Source organism: Triturus cristatus, chromosome 8 (genome assembly GCF_964204655.1).
Source record: "Triturus cristatus chromosome 8, aTriCri1.1, whole genome shotgun sequence".
NCBI lineage: Eukaryota > Metazoa > Chordata > Amphibia > Caudata > Salamandridae > Triturus > Triturus cristatus.
This window is the reverse complement of record NC_140591.1, coordinates 1184088412-1184105825: the sequence shown is the minus strand read 5'-3', so window position 1 is coordinate 1184105825 and position 17414 is coordinate 1184088412. Positions and strand designations below refer to the sequence as shown.

The 17414-nt window shown below is 49.4% G+C and overlaps 1 protein-coding gene across 1 annotated transcript in view; it reads right to left on the bottom strand.

Annotated features, from left to right (window-relative positions):
- The window catches only part of LOC146805589 (E3 ubiquitin-protein ligase HERC2-like), a 1563844-nt gene that overhangs the window by 1189816 nt on the left and 356614 nt on the right, over positions 1–17414 (bottom strand). Inside the window, 1 exon segment of the mRNA XM_085622871.1 lies at positions 17118–17254. Coding sequence (XP_085478997.1) covers positions 17118–17254 — 137 coding nt within the window.

Here is a 17414-nt window from a genome sequence, read left to right as displayed (position 1 = left end):
TTTTTGTATGTAATACATGGCTGTCATGTTGTCCGTCCTGACTAGGATAGTCTTGTGATGTAGATGTACTTTGAATGATTAAATGCCAGAAAGATTGCCAGTAGTTCTAGGTGATTGATGTGGAACACTTTCTGTTGAGTGGTCCATTTGCCTTGAATTGTGGGGTTTAGGAGATGGGCTCACCAGCCGGTGAGTGATGCATCTGCTGTTAGCACTATCTGTGGAACGGGCTCTAGGAACGGCCACCCTTTGGAAAGGTTTTGTGTGTTCCACCACTGCAGAGAGCGATGTGTGTGGCTGTCCACCAACACCAGATCTGTAAGTTGTCCTTGAGCCTGGTTCCACTGACGTGCTAGGCATTCTTCTAAGGGGCGCATCTGAAGTCTTGCATGAGGTACGATAAAAATGCAAGAGGCCATCATTCCTATGAGTTGCATGAATACCCTTGCTGGGAGGGAATGGGGTGGCTGAAATTTGGTGATTAGTGCTTGTATACCGGTTATCCTGGCTGGATTGGGATATGCCAGAGCTCTGGAGGTGTCCAATGTGGACCCTAGATACTGATGGACGTGGGAGGGCTGAAGATGTGACTTAGTGTAGTTTACTGTGAATCCCAAGTCGTGTAGCAGCTGGATGGTTTGAGGAGTGTGATGAACACACTGGTTGAATGACTTGGCTTTTATCAGCCAGTCGTCGAGGTATGGAAAGACATGGATTTGTTGTCTTCTCAAGTGTGCTGCTACTTCTGCAAGGCTCTTTTTGAACAACCTGGGTGCGGTGGTCACCCTGAACGGAAGGACTTTGAACTGAAAGTGTTGTCCGTCCACTATGAATCCGAGATATTTCCTGTGAGCAGGGTGTATGGGAATGTGGAAGTAGGCGTCCTTGAGATCTAGTGTGGCAAGGAAGTCATTTTGTTGAAGTAGTGGGAGGACTTGTTGAAGAGTGGTCATGTGAAAATGATCTGACTGTATGTAGAGATTGAGGGGTCTGATGTAGAGTATTGGCCTTAGGGTGCCGTCCTTTTTGGGGATTAGGAAATACAGCGAGTAAACCCCTGTTCCTTGATGCTGTAAAGGAACTAGTTCTATTGCCTGCTTTTGAAGCAGTGAGAGAACCTCTTCTTTTAGGAGTGTGAGATGTTCCGTGGACATGGGACGTTGTTTAAGTGGTATGGTGGGTGGGGTTGCTGTAAGTTCCAGGCAGTAACCATACTGGATAATTTGTCTTACCCACTTGTCTGTGGTGATGGAAGTCCAGACAGGTAGGAACTGTGATAGTCTCCCTCCGACCTGGGTGGAATGGTCTGGAGGGAAGTCACTGCTTATTAATGGGGGAGGTGCGAGTCTTGTTGTTACCTCGGCCTCTCCCTTTGTTGATATTTCCCCTATATCCACCTCTAAAATATCCCCTGTTGGGGGATGTTTGTGTGGTGTTCGTGTAGGAAGAAGAGGCAGTGTCTGCTCCGATGTTCTTGGATGCTCCTCTATAGAAGGTGTGACAGAAGGAACCACGTGTGGATGGAGACTGTAATGCCCCCATGGATTTAGCATTCTCCATGTCCTTTTTCATTTTCTCTAGAGTGGTGTCTACACGGTCGAAAAAGTTGTTCTTGATTGAACAGCTGATTGAGGATAGTTGTCTGTACCTCCTTTTTGAATCCTGAGATGCGTAACCAGGCATGTCGTCTAAGGAGCACACTAGTGTTAATGGACCTAGAGGCTGTATCATCTGCATCAAGGGCACACTTGATTGATGCATTGGTTATTAATTTGCCCTCCTGAATGAATTCATTTTCCTTGGTTTTATATTGATAAGGTAAATGTTGTAATAGGGTTTCTAGTTGGTCATAGTGAGCCCTATCGTACATAGCAAGTAATGCCTGTGTGTTGGCTATCCGCCAGTGATTGGCTGCTTGGGCAGCAACTCTCTTGCCGGAGGCATCTAACAACTTAGACTTAGAACTTTATCTGGCTGTGGCACATCACCAGAGGTCTGAGAGTTGGCACGTTTTCTAGCATTAGTTACCACTAGTGAGTCTAAAGCTAGTTGACCCTTGATGTAAGCGGGATCATTGGGAGTGGGTTTATATTTTTTGTCAATCCTGGGATTGAGAATTCTAGCTCTCACAGGGTCCTTGAATATGTCGGGGGCATGTTTAATGACACCCTTTAGCATTGGCAAGGTTTGTACAGTCTTTTGTGACTGTTCAATGGTGTCTAGAAGAAAGTCCTCTTCTGCAGGGTCAGAATGCATCTGAACACCATGGTAGAGAGCAGCTCTATTTACAAGCTGACCAAAGCCAAGATTGTCATTTGGGGGAGATGGCTTTGTTGGATATGCGTGGGGATCAGGGAGGTCTGGAGGATCTATTGGGTCATCATAATCGTCCCAATAGTCCTGTGTCGTCGTCAGGGTCAGTGAAAGGGTCATTGTTGCCTCCCCCACCCCCTAAATCATCATCATCCTGTGGTGGTGGTGGTGAGTGTGGTGGAAGTTCTGCAGAATGTGGAGGACAGACAGGTTTAGGAGGAAGAGCGGGAGAAGAGGGTCGTATAGGTGAAGTGGCACAGTCTTTTCTCTTCACCGGCACTGCAGGAGTGTCTGGTGTGTCCAGCTTCCTCTTCTTGTGTGGAACAGCAGCCACATGTCCTGTTTTGGGGTCTATATGGAGAGTTTTTTTGTTTTGGATCGACAGGATCCGGTTCAAAAAGTTCTTCCTCTTCGGTGACCGCTTTTGGCGTAGATTTCTTTGGGTCCGAGCGGGGTTTGGATTTCTGCTCCGAGGCCTTGGGAGTTGCTTTGGGGTCCTTCGGCTTGGCTGTGGAGGCGGAAATCTTTGGTTTCAGATCCAATGTCTTTTCTTTCAGCATCAAAGTGGTCGGTGCCGACGACTTTTTTTGGAGTAGGCTGCGCTCCAGTCTTCGGTGCCGAAGGCGCTTGCGGGACACTGAGATGCGGTTTGCTCGGTCCCAAGCTACCGAAAGGCGTTTCCCTTATCTTCTGAGCCTGGCCCGGGAGTGGGGCTTCTGAAGCTTGTTTTCAGTCACGACTGGGGCCAGCAGGCAAAGTCTTGACCAGAGCCTTCTTTTTTTCAGGTGGAGTTTGGGTAGGGGCAATTGTACTCACTCGTTGACCAGGAGTGATGTGCTCGTCCGAGTCGTCTGCTTCGGACACGATTTCAAGGTCCTCAGAATCCTCCTCCGGGAAATCGGGGCCTTCATCGAAGATCATATTTTTTTTTCATGTTCACGGCTGAGGCCCTTCTGGGAGGCAATCTTTGTAGATATTGAGCTAGCAATTGGGAAGGGAGTTTCGCTTGAGGCCGAGGCTGCTCTGTTTGGACTATGCAGAGATAGAATGATGTTAACAGAGGCCGAGAAAGTTTCTCTATTTATTTCTTGTACTGTAGCCCGTTCTTTAATTCTTCAGAATTGGAAAGTTAGTGAAGTCCCCTCTCATTTGAAACGGTTTAACAAAATTAAACGGACTCGAAATTTTGAAGAAGCTTACACTAGACGTGTGGGAGCCACTAGGAAATGTGAAAAAAATTGGAAGTTTTTTAGTGATTTAGAAAAGTTAAAAGAAGGACATTAACACTCGATATCAATATTGATGTTGAAGCTGTAGCTCCTATTTGTGATAAAAAGCACTAGCACTTTCTTGTTATTGCACTTTAGAAGCATTAGCACTTTATTAGATGATTTGCACATTGTTATTTCTGATTGATGATGTTATAAGCTGCTACAGCCATATTTTTTCAAACATTTTAGCATGAATTTTTAAGCTATTGTATTGTTTGTACAAATGGTTTTTAATAATGATCTTAAGTATAATATGTATTCTATGTACCTAATGCTCTGCTCAATAAAAAAATAAAAAAGAAAAAGAAAATGTCCACCGGTACCGGAGCTGCTCACTGCGCAATGATGTGTCGTCAGACCCGGTGATCACGGATGGTATTTTTGGATCTAAAGGAGGAACAGGCCTGGCAATTGTTCTCGTCGTGCTCAAGTGAAAGACACAGGTTACAGACCTTGTGGTGGTCACTGTGGGGGAATTTAGCTCCACACTGGGGACATTTTTTAAATGGAGTCCTTTCCATTCGCTGTAGGCCCAAACGACGTTGATAGGCCCAGCAGCCCGTGTCGACTGGAATCGAGTAGTTGAGGTGCGCGCCGAAGATCATACGATCGAAAACAATACCGTCGAGTTTTAGATAGTTTGCGCGTCGAAAAGGTTTGGAGAACATGGTGCCGAACCGGAGCGCAGAAGTTACATCCGATCCCGATGGCAGAGTAAAACAATCTGAGGATGGAGTCGATCGATGCCCATGCGCACTATCGTCCAAGGTAGGAGTCACCTATCTCGTGACTTCAAAAGACTCTTCCAAGACAACAACAAAGTGCAAGCCTCCGAGCCCAACACCAGATGGCGATCTATGCACAGTGTACAATCTGCAGCTCATATGCCTCGAACATATATTTTTATGTAACGGTCCTCAAATAAGAACATGCCTTAATAGTTCCTACTCTCCTAGCTGGAATGACAGCAATCAGAAGAATTAGAGTTTGAGATTGTGTACTGATTAAAAGGCTATGAAATGACATAAGTGAGTACATAATGGAGTGCAAACTTGGCATTTGTTTTCTGACAGGCGTAAACATACGTAGCCAAGTTTGGGGTAAGTTCTTGACAATAGGTTACAATAGCAACATGTGCACACTAGACCTCTTCCTGCATATCATGGTCAATTGTACCCGCATGGATGAGAGTTTAGAGCCCCACTTGGCTAGCGCAAATAGGTTTGACAACAGCTTATGTGCCTAAGGCAACACTGGTGACAGCATTTTGCAAGCACCAAATAAAGATCCTTTCTCACTTTCAGGCATAGGTGCACTGGTAAGTTCAACCAGGGAGTTGGTCAGCATCTCTGAGCATTCCCAGAGACTCAAATGTCTGAACTCTAGATTGTGAGAGGCATGTTCGTGCATAGTATCTTGCCTGTGTTGCTACTCAGCAGTTGCCTAGTCTCTGGCAATTGGAAGTGAAGGCATTCTGATTGCAATGCACCCTTTTCTATTATGGTTGCTTTGCTCAACCGAAATAAGATTCTTATGAATGAATTAAGGCATTCTGACATGCAGAGCAGCATGGAAAACTAGGTCTAACATGAGCAGTTTGGAACTGCCAGAATCCTGATGCAACTGCACAATTGGTGAATCACAGGGATTTAGGGGGATGCTTATAGAAACTCTTTCACAGGCCACAGAAACGCACCCTCCCACATCTAGTGATCCTGGTTACAGAAAAAGTCAAAGAAGGAGCACTTGCATTTTTTCCTTTTTAAAAGACATCAATCCTCAAGATGCACCAGAGACATAATAGGCAGTCTAGATATTTCTGGCTCAATTCCTATTCATGTAATTTAGGCACTACTCTCATAAGGCCATCTTTTCTGTTGTTTCTGACACCAAGCAGTTGTCTTGTGATCAGGCTGATCTTCAGTTTCGAAGACCACATCCACATTTTCTGGATTTCCCAAGATAAGGTCAGCAAACTATTTTGGTTGATGTAGAGCATGGTTACCATGTTGTCCATCATCATTAGACCACTCTGTCCATGACCTGTGACATAAAGCTATGTCTAACAAATGGAGTTTAAGTATATTGATATGCAGAAGTAGTTTGGAATTGGACCATAAACCTCTAGTTAAGGGAGACCCCAAGTGGGTATACCAACCTTCCAAGGATGCATCCGTGCCCACTGAGTTTTACAGAGCCTGAGGGCAGAAAGACATGCATGCCATGAGCATCCACCAGCTCAAGGATGCTTTACTGCAACCTGTAACTTAAACTTTGCTCAAGTACTCTCTGGACACGTGCCACTGCAGGTGTAGTTACTCCTGCATCATGAACATCATCAACCGGCACAGCAATACCATTTTGATGTAGGATGACATGAGCCAGAAAAGTGCCGATAACCATTAGTCAATACAGACAATCATCTTAACAAGGTGGACCTCTCAAGCAAAGGGATGACATCTGCCAAAGTTACCATCTTGAAGGGCAGTGTATTCATTAAGTGTTTGATGAATTGCAGTTCTTTGATGGGAAGTAGATCCTTCTATTTTTATTCCACTAGAAAATACTCGAGTTATTTTCTTGGTTCCAGTTATGCGCCAGTACCAACTGAATCATATCTTTGTACAGAGGATTCAGACTTCAGCCACAAACAGTTGACAATGAGTTTTGGATTCCTTCTGACCCTGAGGGGGCCATGGTGGTGGTTTATTGGAATACTCCAGCATGGTCCAGACACCATAATTTCCCTCACCTATTTACCTGCGAAGATCCTTTCCCGTACCAAAGCTGTGCTGGAGATTCCCACATCTTAATCAAGAGGACAGAATTCCTAGAACCATTACGCCTACTTTTGGATGGTCCCATGGTTGACCTAGACTCCTCCCTGGTGTGGTCCTGAAGAGACTCATTCATCCACATGGGATCTAGGATAGGAGGAGCCATGGAAGATCTCCAGATCATGCTCAAGGGCAAAAAAGAAAAAAGTTATTTGGCCTACAAAGGAAACTGTAATCCAAAGCAGGGAGGCCTGAGATGAACTAAACAGGTAATCCTTAGCGGGGGGAGGAATTTGTCCCATAGGCAAGTGTCCAACTGAGGATATTGTTAATCTATGTCACCCTCTCCTATATTATCAGCAGTGTCATATCCCTCACACAACTGCCCTCTGTCAATCCTCTACTTAGAAGTGATTGTTCGAAACCAGCCCAGAGCAAACACCAGTAAGCGATTCCTCACTCAATCAGTGGCTCCTTTAGGCTGCCCTCTTATTCCTTGGGGATCGCTTTAACCCCTTCAGTGCCACGCCCTTTCCCCCTCCTGTGCCGGGCATTGCACTAGTGGGTGGGGTTAATGACGAGATAGTCTCGTCATGGGCACAGCGCAACCGTGCTCCATGACGAGACTATCTCGTCATGGGCACTGAAGAGGTTAAAGGAGGTCATATACATTTCTCAGTTACCTCTGACAGTTCTCCCAAGAGTGAAGGCCTTCCACTCACTCTTTTGCGGGACTTTTCTGGCCCACCTCCTTTGATCCATCTCTCGATGCTGTCTATGCGGTCCGGTCCAAACTTTAATAGGTGCAGATGCCGAAGCCAATGATGATGCTGTCAGTGGCAGGCAGTGAACTTTGAAAGTACATATGCATAAGACTTAGACCTGAATCTTCCTTCACAACTGCAGTGAGTAGGAACAACTTTACTAAAGACGATTAAGGGCGGGGATAAGCCCAAGAAAAGTCCAACTCTGTATTGATCGATTAGCACCAAGATACCCTTCACAAAGCATTTGAAGCAGACTAAATTAGAAAAACAGAAAAAAAGTTACTGAAAATATCTTCTCCTGCATTCCGATCAATTTAAGAGCAGTGGTGACTAATGAAGAACTAAATTCATGGTTCAATTAAACCAAATGTGTGCTATATTGGGCTCCCTGAAACATCTATTCAAAAATTCTAGTTTGTGCAAAATTCAGCAGTTAAGATTTTCACCCTGCACAAATTTGATCACATCTCTAAAGCACAACGCACAAGTTACTACTTGTGTAACGATATATCTGTAAGAGACATTAGTTAGTGACAGATTCCTTACCTTAGAATATCCCCAGGCGTAAGACTGGATCCGGAAAGTTTTTTCGTCAGCAGGACCCCTGCACGTTGGTCGGTGAGGTCGTGCTGCTCCGCGTCAGATGCTGGCGTCGTGAAACTAGGGCCCTGAAAGGGATGACCTGAACTCTAGAAATCAGTTCGCAGAACGGGGAGGATGGGTGGGGCGGTAAGGAATCTATCACTAACTAATGTCTCTTACAGATATATCGTTACACGAGTAGTAACTTGTGCATCTGAAAGAGACACGTTAGTGATAGATTCCTTACCTTAGAATAGATACCCCAGCAATACCAACCTCGGTAGAGGGTCTGTGAATAAGATTACACCAGAAAGTCACGGAGAACAGAACAGCCAAAGAAGCCGTCTCTCCGGACTTGGCTGTCAAGGCAGTAGTGCTTGGTAAATGTGTGCAGCGAAGCCCACGTAGCTGCCTGACAAATATCCTGCAAGGGGACGCCGCGTCCCAAGGCAGTAGTGGCCGCCGTCACCCTGGTAGAATGGGCACGCAGCCCCACAGGAGGCTCCTTCTTAGCCTGCGAGTAACACGCTTTGATGCACAGAACGACTCACCGAGATGGTTTGTTTGTGCACGGCCCGACCTTTTTTGGCGCCCACGTAGCCAACAAAGAGCTGACAAAGAGCTAGTCATCCACCCGGAACTGTTGTGTGTGCTTCAGATAGAACGAGAGCGCACGTTTTGGGTAAAGACGGTGGAGCCTCTCTTCCTCTTTTGAAGGATGCGGAGGCGGAAAGAAGGTGAGCAAAGTGATGGTCTGCCCGATGTGGAAGGGAGTGACAACCTTTGGCAAGACAGAAGGACGGGTCCCCGATGTGGAAGGGAGTGACAACCTTTGGCAAGACAGAAGGACGGGTCCTTAAAACCACCTTGTCCGGAAGAACAGAAAAGAAACGAGGTCTGGAAGAAAGTGCCTGGAGCTCACTTACTCTCCTGGCAGAGGTGATAGCAACCAGAAAAGCAGTCTTTAAGGTGAGAAGACGTAAAGGACAGGTGTGAAGCGGCTCAAAGGAAGCGCACATCAAATAAGTCAACACAAGATTCAAGTCCCACTGAGGCATTATAAAGGGGACCGGAGGGAACGTGTGTGTAATGCCCTTCATTAAACGACTAACAACAGGGGACTTGAAAAGAGACGGCTGATCTGGAAGCCTTAAAATGGCGGAAATGGCCGAGAGATAGCCCTTGATAGTGCCCAGAGCAGAGCCCTGCTGGGCCAGAGAAAGGAGGAACAGAAGAACTTCGGAAAGAGGGGCAGAAAGGAGATACACAGCCTTCGCTGTGCACCATGCCACAAATGTATTCCACCTGCAGGCGTATACCGTTTTAGTGGAGGGACGCCTGGCTGCCAGAATGACATCACTGACATCGGGAGGAAGATCGAAGGCTGTCAACTGACGCCGCTCAATCTCCATGTACGGAGGTGGAGGCTTGACAGGTTCGGGTGGAGGACTGTCTCCTGCTGCTGCGACAGAAGATCCTCCTTAAGAAGCAGTCGGATTGGGGGATCGATAGCCATGCTGAGTAGCTACGGAGACCAGTATCTTCGTGCCCAATCCGGAGCCACAAGGATGACATGGGCCCGGTTGCGCCTAATCTTCTTCAGCACTCTGGGCAGAAGTGGTATAGGCGGAAAAGCATACAATAGACCGCAACTCCACTTGCGACGAAAAGCATCGCCTAGCGAGTGCCGCCTTCAAAATTCCAATGCGCAGAACTGATGACATTGCGCATTCTCTTTTCGGTGGCGAATAGATCTAACCAAGGCTCTCCCCACTGCTGAAAGAGACCTTGCGCCACGTCCAAGTTCAGACGCCATTCGTGATCCATCAAGCACCGGCGGCTGAGTTTGTCCGCCCTGGCATTCAGAGAACCTGCCAGGTGTTAAACAATCAAGGTAATGCCTTGACGTTTCAGCCATGACCAGAGGCGCAGAGCCTCCAGACATAGGGTCCACGACCCCAACCCGCCCAGTTTGTTGCAATACCATATGGCGGTGGTGTTGTCCGTGAACACCTGCACCATACTACCCCAGACAGAGGGAAGGAATGCCTTCAGTGCAAGTCGGATCGCCCGAAGCTCCAAAAGGTTGATATGGAGTCCTCTGATCTACACCTCTCCCAAGTGGCCTCCCCATACCAGGAGGGCAGCATCAGTCACCACTGTGTGCTCTGGTTGGGGAAGGGAGCGGGATCTGCCATTGACCCAATCGCGATTCGTGAGCCACAACTGCAATTGTTGTGCAGTGCCCTCCGAGATCTGAACATGATTGGACAGGTTGCCCTGATGCTGCGCCCAAGGGAACCTCAGATCCCAAGCATAGCCCGCATATGCCATATGGCATGTTGCAATAGCAGGATGCAGGAGGCCATCAGGCCCAGAAGCCGGAGGGTCATCCTGACTGAAACCCGGGATAGAGGCTGAAAGATCGGAAACATAGCCTGAATATCCCGGACTCGCTGCTCGGGAGGATAAACTCGAAACTGCATCGAATCCAGAACAGCTCCGATGAAGGAGAGCTGCTGAGGGACTTAGGTGCGACTTCGGCACGTTGATGGAGAACCCCGCCAAATGCAGGAGGTCGGCTGTAGTCTGAAGGTGGGAGACGACTGCCTGGGTCGAGCTCGCCTTCAACAACCAGTCGTCGAGGTAGGGGAAGAGTGACACCCCTGACCTGCGACCACCGCCATCACTTTCGTGAACACCCGTGGGGCACTGGTAAGGCCGAATAGGAGCACGGCAAACTGAAAATGCCCCTGGCCTACCGTGAACCGCAGGTAACGCCGGTGGGCCAGCAGGACAGACATTTGAAAAAAGGCATCCTGCAAATCCAACGCTACCATCCAGTCTCCAGGGTCGAGGGCAGCCAAGACCTGAGCCAGAGTCAGCATTTTGAACTACGCCTTCTGGAGGAAGCGGTGGATTGTTCCAGAGGTCCAAGATGGGACGGAGACCCCCTTTGTCCTTCTTGGGGACCAGAAAGTAGTGGGAATAACAACCACTCCCTACTTCTGGCCCAGGAACGCACTCGATGGCCCCCTTGGCCAAGAGGGCTGTTACTTCCTGCTGGAGAGTTGTAAAGTGTTTCCCCGACATGCGGTGGTACTGAGGTGGCGTGGCTGGAGGGATGGACTAAAAGGGAAGGGAGTAACCCTCGCGGATGATCTGCAACACCCAACTTGTCCGATGTGATAGCATGCCAGTGGGGGAGGTGATGGCGGATCCTGCCACCCACTGGCGTGGGGTGCCCCACAAAGCTCGGATTAGGAAGGTTTGGAGGTAGAAGCAGCGGGGGCAGAGGTGGACTGACCTCCACGCTGATTCCCAGACCCGCCCCTGCAGAAACCGCATCCGCGCTGAGGCTGGTTCTACACAGGCTTGCTGAAGGAACGTGCCTGGGCGCCCCTCCCGTAGCCACGAAAGGAACGAAAACCAAGAGTGGCTGGGCTTTTCATGGAAAGACCTAAGGACTTGGCCGTAGCGCGCGAGTCCTTAAAACGCTTCAGCGCACTGTCGGCCTTATCGCCAAACAGACGAGTGCCATCAAAGGGCATGTCCATGATTGAGCTTTGGACATCTGGCGAGAACCCGGTAGATCTCAACGAGGCGTGGCGACGAAGCGCCACAGTCGTAGAAATTGCTCTACCTAGTGAGTCCGTGGTGTCCAAGTCACACCGAATGGCAAACTTAGCCGCATCTTTACCCTCTGCAACAGCTTGAGACAGCACAGATTGGGTCTCCTTCAGGACACTGAGGCAACACCTGTGCAACGGCATCCCACACCACGTGGTAATAGCGGCCCAATAGGCAGGCGGTGTTCACCGACCGCAGCCCTAAGCTGGCCGAAGAGAACAACCGCTTGCCGAACTGCTCCAGCTTCTTAGAGTCCTTATCCAGTGGAGCCGTGGGAAAGGCACTCTGGGACGTTGAAGATTGGATGACCAGGCTCTCGGGCGTAGGATGAGTGGTCAGAAAGACAGGGTTATATGCAATTGATTTCTCTCAGGATTACTTTTCTAACTCCAGGACTGGGTCCTAGATTCAGTCCTGGGACAGTTCTTGGAAACAAGTGAATAAATACCTTTTAGTTACTGTTGTGATTTTTAAGCAATATTTTGCTATTTTAAAAGTTGACAAACTTTTTCTGATCAAATTGCCAATGTTATCCTATGGAAGGAAATTCAATTAGCAGGTAAGTGGGGTTATGGTTACTTTTTCTAGGTCACTGTTGGATCCTGGATACAGCACTAGTGTCTCACCTGTAAGCAGTTGAGAAACTGCGTTTAAGTTATACAGACGATTTTTAAGGAATATTTATAAGTTTGCAAAATCGACACTTAGAAGAAATTTCACAGAAAAACAGTCAATGGTTTCCTATTGACGAAAATTTGAGTTACGGGTAAAGTATGTTCTTGTTACTTTTGTAATCCAGTGTTTTCACAGTTGGTACGATTTTTTAAAGAAGATTTGTAGTTTGCAAAAATGGACACTTAGAAGAAATTTCAAAGAAAAACAGTCAATGGTTTCCTATGGGAAAAAAGTGAGTTAGTGGTGAGTACGGTTGGGAGTACTTTCAGGGTCAGTGCAGGGCACCAAGATCCAGCACTGGGATCTCTCCTAATAGCAGGTGAGTATTTCCGTTTTCGTTACTCGGTTGATTTTAGGTGAATATTTTAAAGTTTAGAAACTCCACACACACAAGAAATTTCAGAAGAAGCCAGTCAATGTTACCCTATGGATGAAAAGTGAGTTATCGGCTTTTGAGTAAGTACTCGACTGGCAGAGTTAAGGTCCTGGGCACAGACTCAGGGGTCTCCCAGGGTCAGGTAAGTACAGTTGTTACACCCTCAGCGGCACAGGGGGAGCAGGGTGCAGAGTGAGTTAGGCCCAATGTTATCCTATGGGAGGCAGGGGGGCCTTGGTTGGTGGCTTATGACTAGCAGGAGCTGGGCTCCTAGTCGCTTGCTAAGGGCAAATGGGAAAGTAGGTAGGAGTAGAAGTTGCACTGCCAGGGCCACTCGGGCGGCTGGGTGCAGGGTGCTTTTGAGCCTTCGGGCGCTCAATAGATTTCAATGGGAAAGCTCAAGGAAGAACAAAGGCTGCAAGCTCTGGGACGTAGATTCTTCAGGTGTGCCCACCACTTCGAGAGGTAAATTGGGTAGTTGGAGGATAGGTAGGTACCCAGGAGTCGGGCACATGGGGTCGCAGGGCACCGGATGCAGGGGTGCCTTTTGGTGTCGGGAAATATTTCCCCCTGTTGATCGCGGTAGGGGGGTCCCTGGTTCTGAGGCTGCAGGTGTCGTCAGGAGTGTCGAGGTGGATCCTTGGGTGCCGGATTCGGGGTCTCAGTCGCCGGGAGGACGTCCTCGGGGTCTTTGTCCACTCCAGCACAGGCCAGGCTTGGCGGGTGAAGAGTGTGCAGGGTTCGCGGTTTCGGGCTGGTGCCAGGGGTTAGATACTTGCTTTGAGCAGAGCCACTGCTCGTGGGAGTCCCAGGTGCTCAGTCACAAGGTAACCAGGTCCTCTGTGGTTTGTGAGGTTGCTGGCCACAGGAGGTGCCGGGATTTAGCAGGAGCAGGTTTGAGGGTCGACAGGCCGGTAGGGCTGGGGCCAAAGCAGTTGGTGTCTTCCTCTTCTTAGCAGCTGCACAGCAGGCCTTCTTTCTTCTTGTTCTTTGCTTTTTCGGAATCTGGAATCTGAGGAAGGAAGGTTCAGGGTGCCCCTAAATACTAGCTTTAGGGGCGTTACAGGTAGGTAAAGGGCAGGGACCAATGGGCTCCTGCCCTGGGGTGGGTACACCCCCTATCCTGCCACTCTCCTGTGGGAGGGGGGCACTAGCCTAGTCCTGATTGGGCAGGGCTTCCCATCTTCAATGGTGAGAGCCCGGAGAGGTGCTTCACCTCACCTCGCCTCCCCCACCTGAGGGGTGGGGTTGGCAGGGCTGGCACATCCACTGTCCTTACTTGGAGTTTCCGGCCAGTCTTCCCACCAGAGTGGGGTCAGAACCGTTGGGGGCTAGTTGCGTCGTACAGCAAGTGGCTTGGAGAAGCTCACAAAGGCGGCATGCCTTTGAAGCTTCCCCCTGCCCATCCTGGGGGAGGAGACCCAGCACCTCGCCCAGGATGTGCATTGTTGCAGGCCCAGGAGAGCGGGGGCTCTCCACCCAGGGGTCTAGCAACATGTCTGCTGTGTGGCAGCCTAGGCAGCCTCTCAGACAAGACGTGGATTGTAGGTTAGGTTTCAGGGGGCATCTCTAAGATGCCCTCTGTAGTGCATTGTACATTAAATCCCACACTGGCATCAGTGCAGGTTTAATGTGCTGAGAAGTTTGATACCAAACTTCTCAGTCTTCAGTGTTGCCATCATGGTGCTGTGGAGTTCGTGTTTGACAAGCTCCCTGCACCATATACTCTTAAATGGCAGCACTGCACCTACAGTGCCGAGGAATGGACCTGGGTACTGTAGGGGCACAGGGATAATGCTCCTGTGCCCATAGGGCACCCAGCTAGAGGGGTGGCTGATGTATGCCAGGGCAGTGTAGGTTGTGGGCATGGCACACAGGGATGTGTGCCATGTCGACTCTCTGTTTTGTCTTGAACCCAGACACTCAGCCTGCAAGGGCAGTGTGTTTGTGTTAGGGTACAGGGCCTCTAAGGGTGGCACAATATGTGCTGCAGCCCTTAGAGGCCTTCCCTGGTCACAAGGCCCTGGGTACCTAGGGTACCATTTACCAGGGGCTGACATGTGGCCAGGGTTTGCCAATTTGGGTTTTAGGTCTTAGGGAAGGAACATAGGCCCTGGGCACCTGATTGGCAGAAGTCCAGAGCACACTCAGTCAAAGTACATTCAGCAATTCAGCAAAAAGTGGGGGCATACCATGCAAGAAAGATGGCACTTTCTCACAAGGGTCACCCGGCGCCGGGCGATGACGCCTGGCGACATTCTTATCCACAGGGGCCCCTGTGGCTGGCCGCGACCATGTGCCCAGTAAGACGTCAGTGAGGGCGACATTAAATGGCAGCAGGGGCTCTGACGAAGTGGACGCCGTCTGGAGCACCTCAGTGAGGAGATTAGTCTTTAGGGCCACCGTAGGGAGATCAAGGTGGAGGACCTCAGCTGCCCGACGGAGCACCATCGTGTACGAAGCGCCCTCCTCCATGGTAGGCGGAGGAGAGGCAAACCCTGGGTCAGAGGAGAGATCAAGGCCGCTGGCCTCCTCTAACTCGTCCGCCCAGTCCTGCTCGGAGTCACACTGGTGAGCAAGAGGGTCCTTGGACCCCTCCCAGTCGTCCTCCGCCTCTGCCGTATGGGGGGACAGGCTGCGGCAGCAGGGCAGGGACCCGGGAAGGAACAATCGGCGCCGGGGACGGCGCCGGACGAGGCCGAACCGGCGCCATGTCCCAATGCGGATCCCAGGTAGGAACAAAATTGTCCAGGAAACTGGGCAGGGGCGGAACAAATGGCATCCACTGCGGCGTCGGAGGCGGAGCAGAGGGTGGCGCTGGGGCCGGAGCCGGCAGCTCGAAACCTTGTGGCGCCGTGCCTGGAGCCAGCAGCACCGGAGCCGCCGGAGCCGCCGGCGGCGCCAACAGCCCGACAGGATCCTGACACGGGACCGCGGGGCCCAAGGGCGCGCCAGCGGGAGCCTGAGGCCTAAACAGGCGGTCCATGGTAGCAAGAAATTCTTGCACCTGTGCGGGAGTCACCGACGGACCCTGGTAAGGTGGATAGGCCGCAGGACTCCCGGGCTCCGAAGGAGCCGCAGGGGCAGAACCCCTGTCCCCATCTTCCGCATCCGGGGAGCAACAGGGAGACGTCGGAGAGCGACAACGCGTCTTCGACTTCTTTTTGTGTCGTCTCCTACCCTAATCCGAGGGTGAAGACTTGGAGCCCGAGGAGCGACGACGGTGACCCAGCGAGCGTTCTCTGGAGCGGCCCCTGGACCGTAAACGGCGCAGAGACGAGTGCCGGACCTCAAACAGCTTCCGGCGCCGCTCCCGCAAGGCCTTCGGGGACATGGCCAAACAGTCCATACAGGACCGGGAGTCGTGGTCGCCCTCCAGGCAGTAGAGACAGACGTCGTGGGGGTCCGTGACCGACATGTTTTGACGGCAGGCCCCAAAGGCTTAAAACCAGGCATCCCTACGTCCACCAGAGTAGATTCAAACTCAAAGGAGATAAAAAGTCTCAAAAAGATAGTCAAAAAGTGACTAGGGTACGTGCTCTAACCAGATCCTGCGCTTACTGGCGCGGAAAAAGAAAGCACTGACGTCAGTGCGCATGGGTGGCACCCAAGTAGTCTCCGTAACGTCATCTCGGCGCATACGACGCCAGCAACTGACGTGGAGCCGCACAACGCCACCTACCGACGTGCAGGGGTACTGCTGACAAAAATCTTTCAGGATCCAGTCTGATGCCTGGGGATATTCTAAGGTAAGGAATCTATCACTAACGTGTCTCTTTCAGATTAAGTTTGCACTGGCAGCTGTTTGAGAGATGGATTCAATTCAAGGAACTCTGCTACAGATATAAAGCTGCACACTGGAAAAACCATCCCTTTTTACAGAGACTACTGCCAAAGAAATACTGGAATAGGGCATAAAAACAGGAGAAATTACCGCTTCTACAGGTTCCAAAGGTTAAGAAGGCAAGATCAGGAGGTAGAGCCTTATCTGTCCTAGTGCCATTGCTGTGGAATGCCCTTATGAATGCTGTGTCAGAAAAACAACCTGTCTACCTTTGGGACGAGTTGAAAAATTATCTGTCTTGCTAATATAGGTAGCTGGGTCAGAAGAATATGCTTCTTTGTTCTTTCTTAATAGCATAAAGAAGTCTTAGAACATATGTTTTGAACTTTATAAGTGCCTTCAATCCCGTGCCCTCAATCACTTACCCTCCCCCTCACCTAACATGACCCAACCTGTGTCAACAACCACTTCTAAATTGGGCAGAGAGTTTTGGTGTATGGTTTAGAGATGGTGGAACATGGGCAAAAAGGCAATGAGGCAGAACTTGGACACCCACTATCTTTGATCTCTGGGGCTCCGAAGCAGACAGGAGCTACAAGACTGAAGAAGGCACTCTATGTCAAAGATTCTGGACCCATTCAAAACATGAGGTGAATTAAAAGACTGAAAAACTGTTAAAAGAACACCATGTCTCAGGACACTTAACCAAAAACTCCATCCATTTAAATATTTCTGGAAGCATGTAAACCTAATTTTAAATGCAGTGAAGCTCAGAATGCTACAAAGTAAGAGACTTTAATATTCAGTCACATATAAAGTGAAGGATGATCAGAGTCTTCTTAAAGTTAACTTCAATGCTGTTTAGAATGACAAACCTAAGGAGGAAATCAAATAAGTTGCACTGAAATCAGTGGAGGATACTTTTCAAGATGCACAAATTACCTTTGGTGATCTGATGGGCAAAGGGCACTTGTCCAGGGCCAAAGGACTGAGGGGCACAACACATGCTTCTTCCAAGTCGCCTTCTTCATTGCCAATTTTAGATTCGTCTACATCTGTAGATTCCGATTTTTTTGGCACTTAAAAAAAGAGAAGTTGTCAATATACATCAACTACTTTAATAATTCATAACAGAGGCATTTAGGGACCAGTCCGTCCCTATACTAAAAGTAGGCTGGGATGTCCACCCACTCACAGTAATATCAAATGTAATTAAAAAAACACAATGCTTTCAAAAAG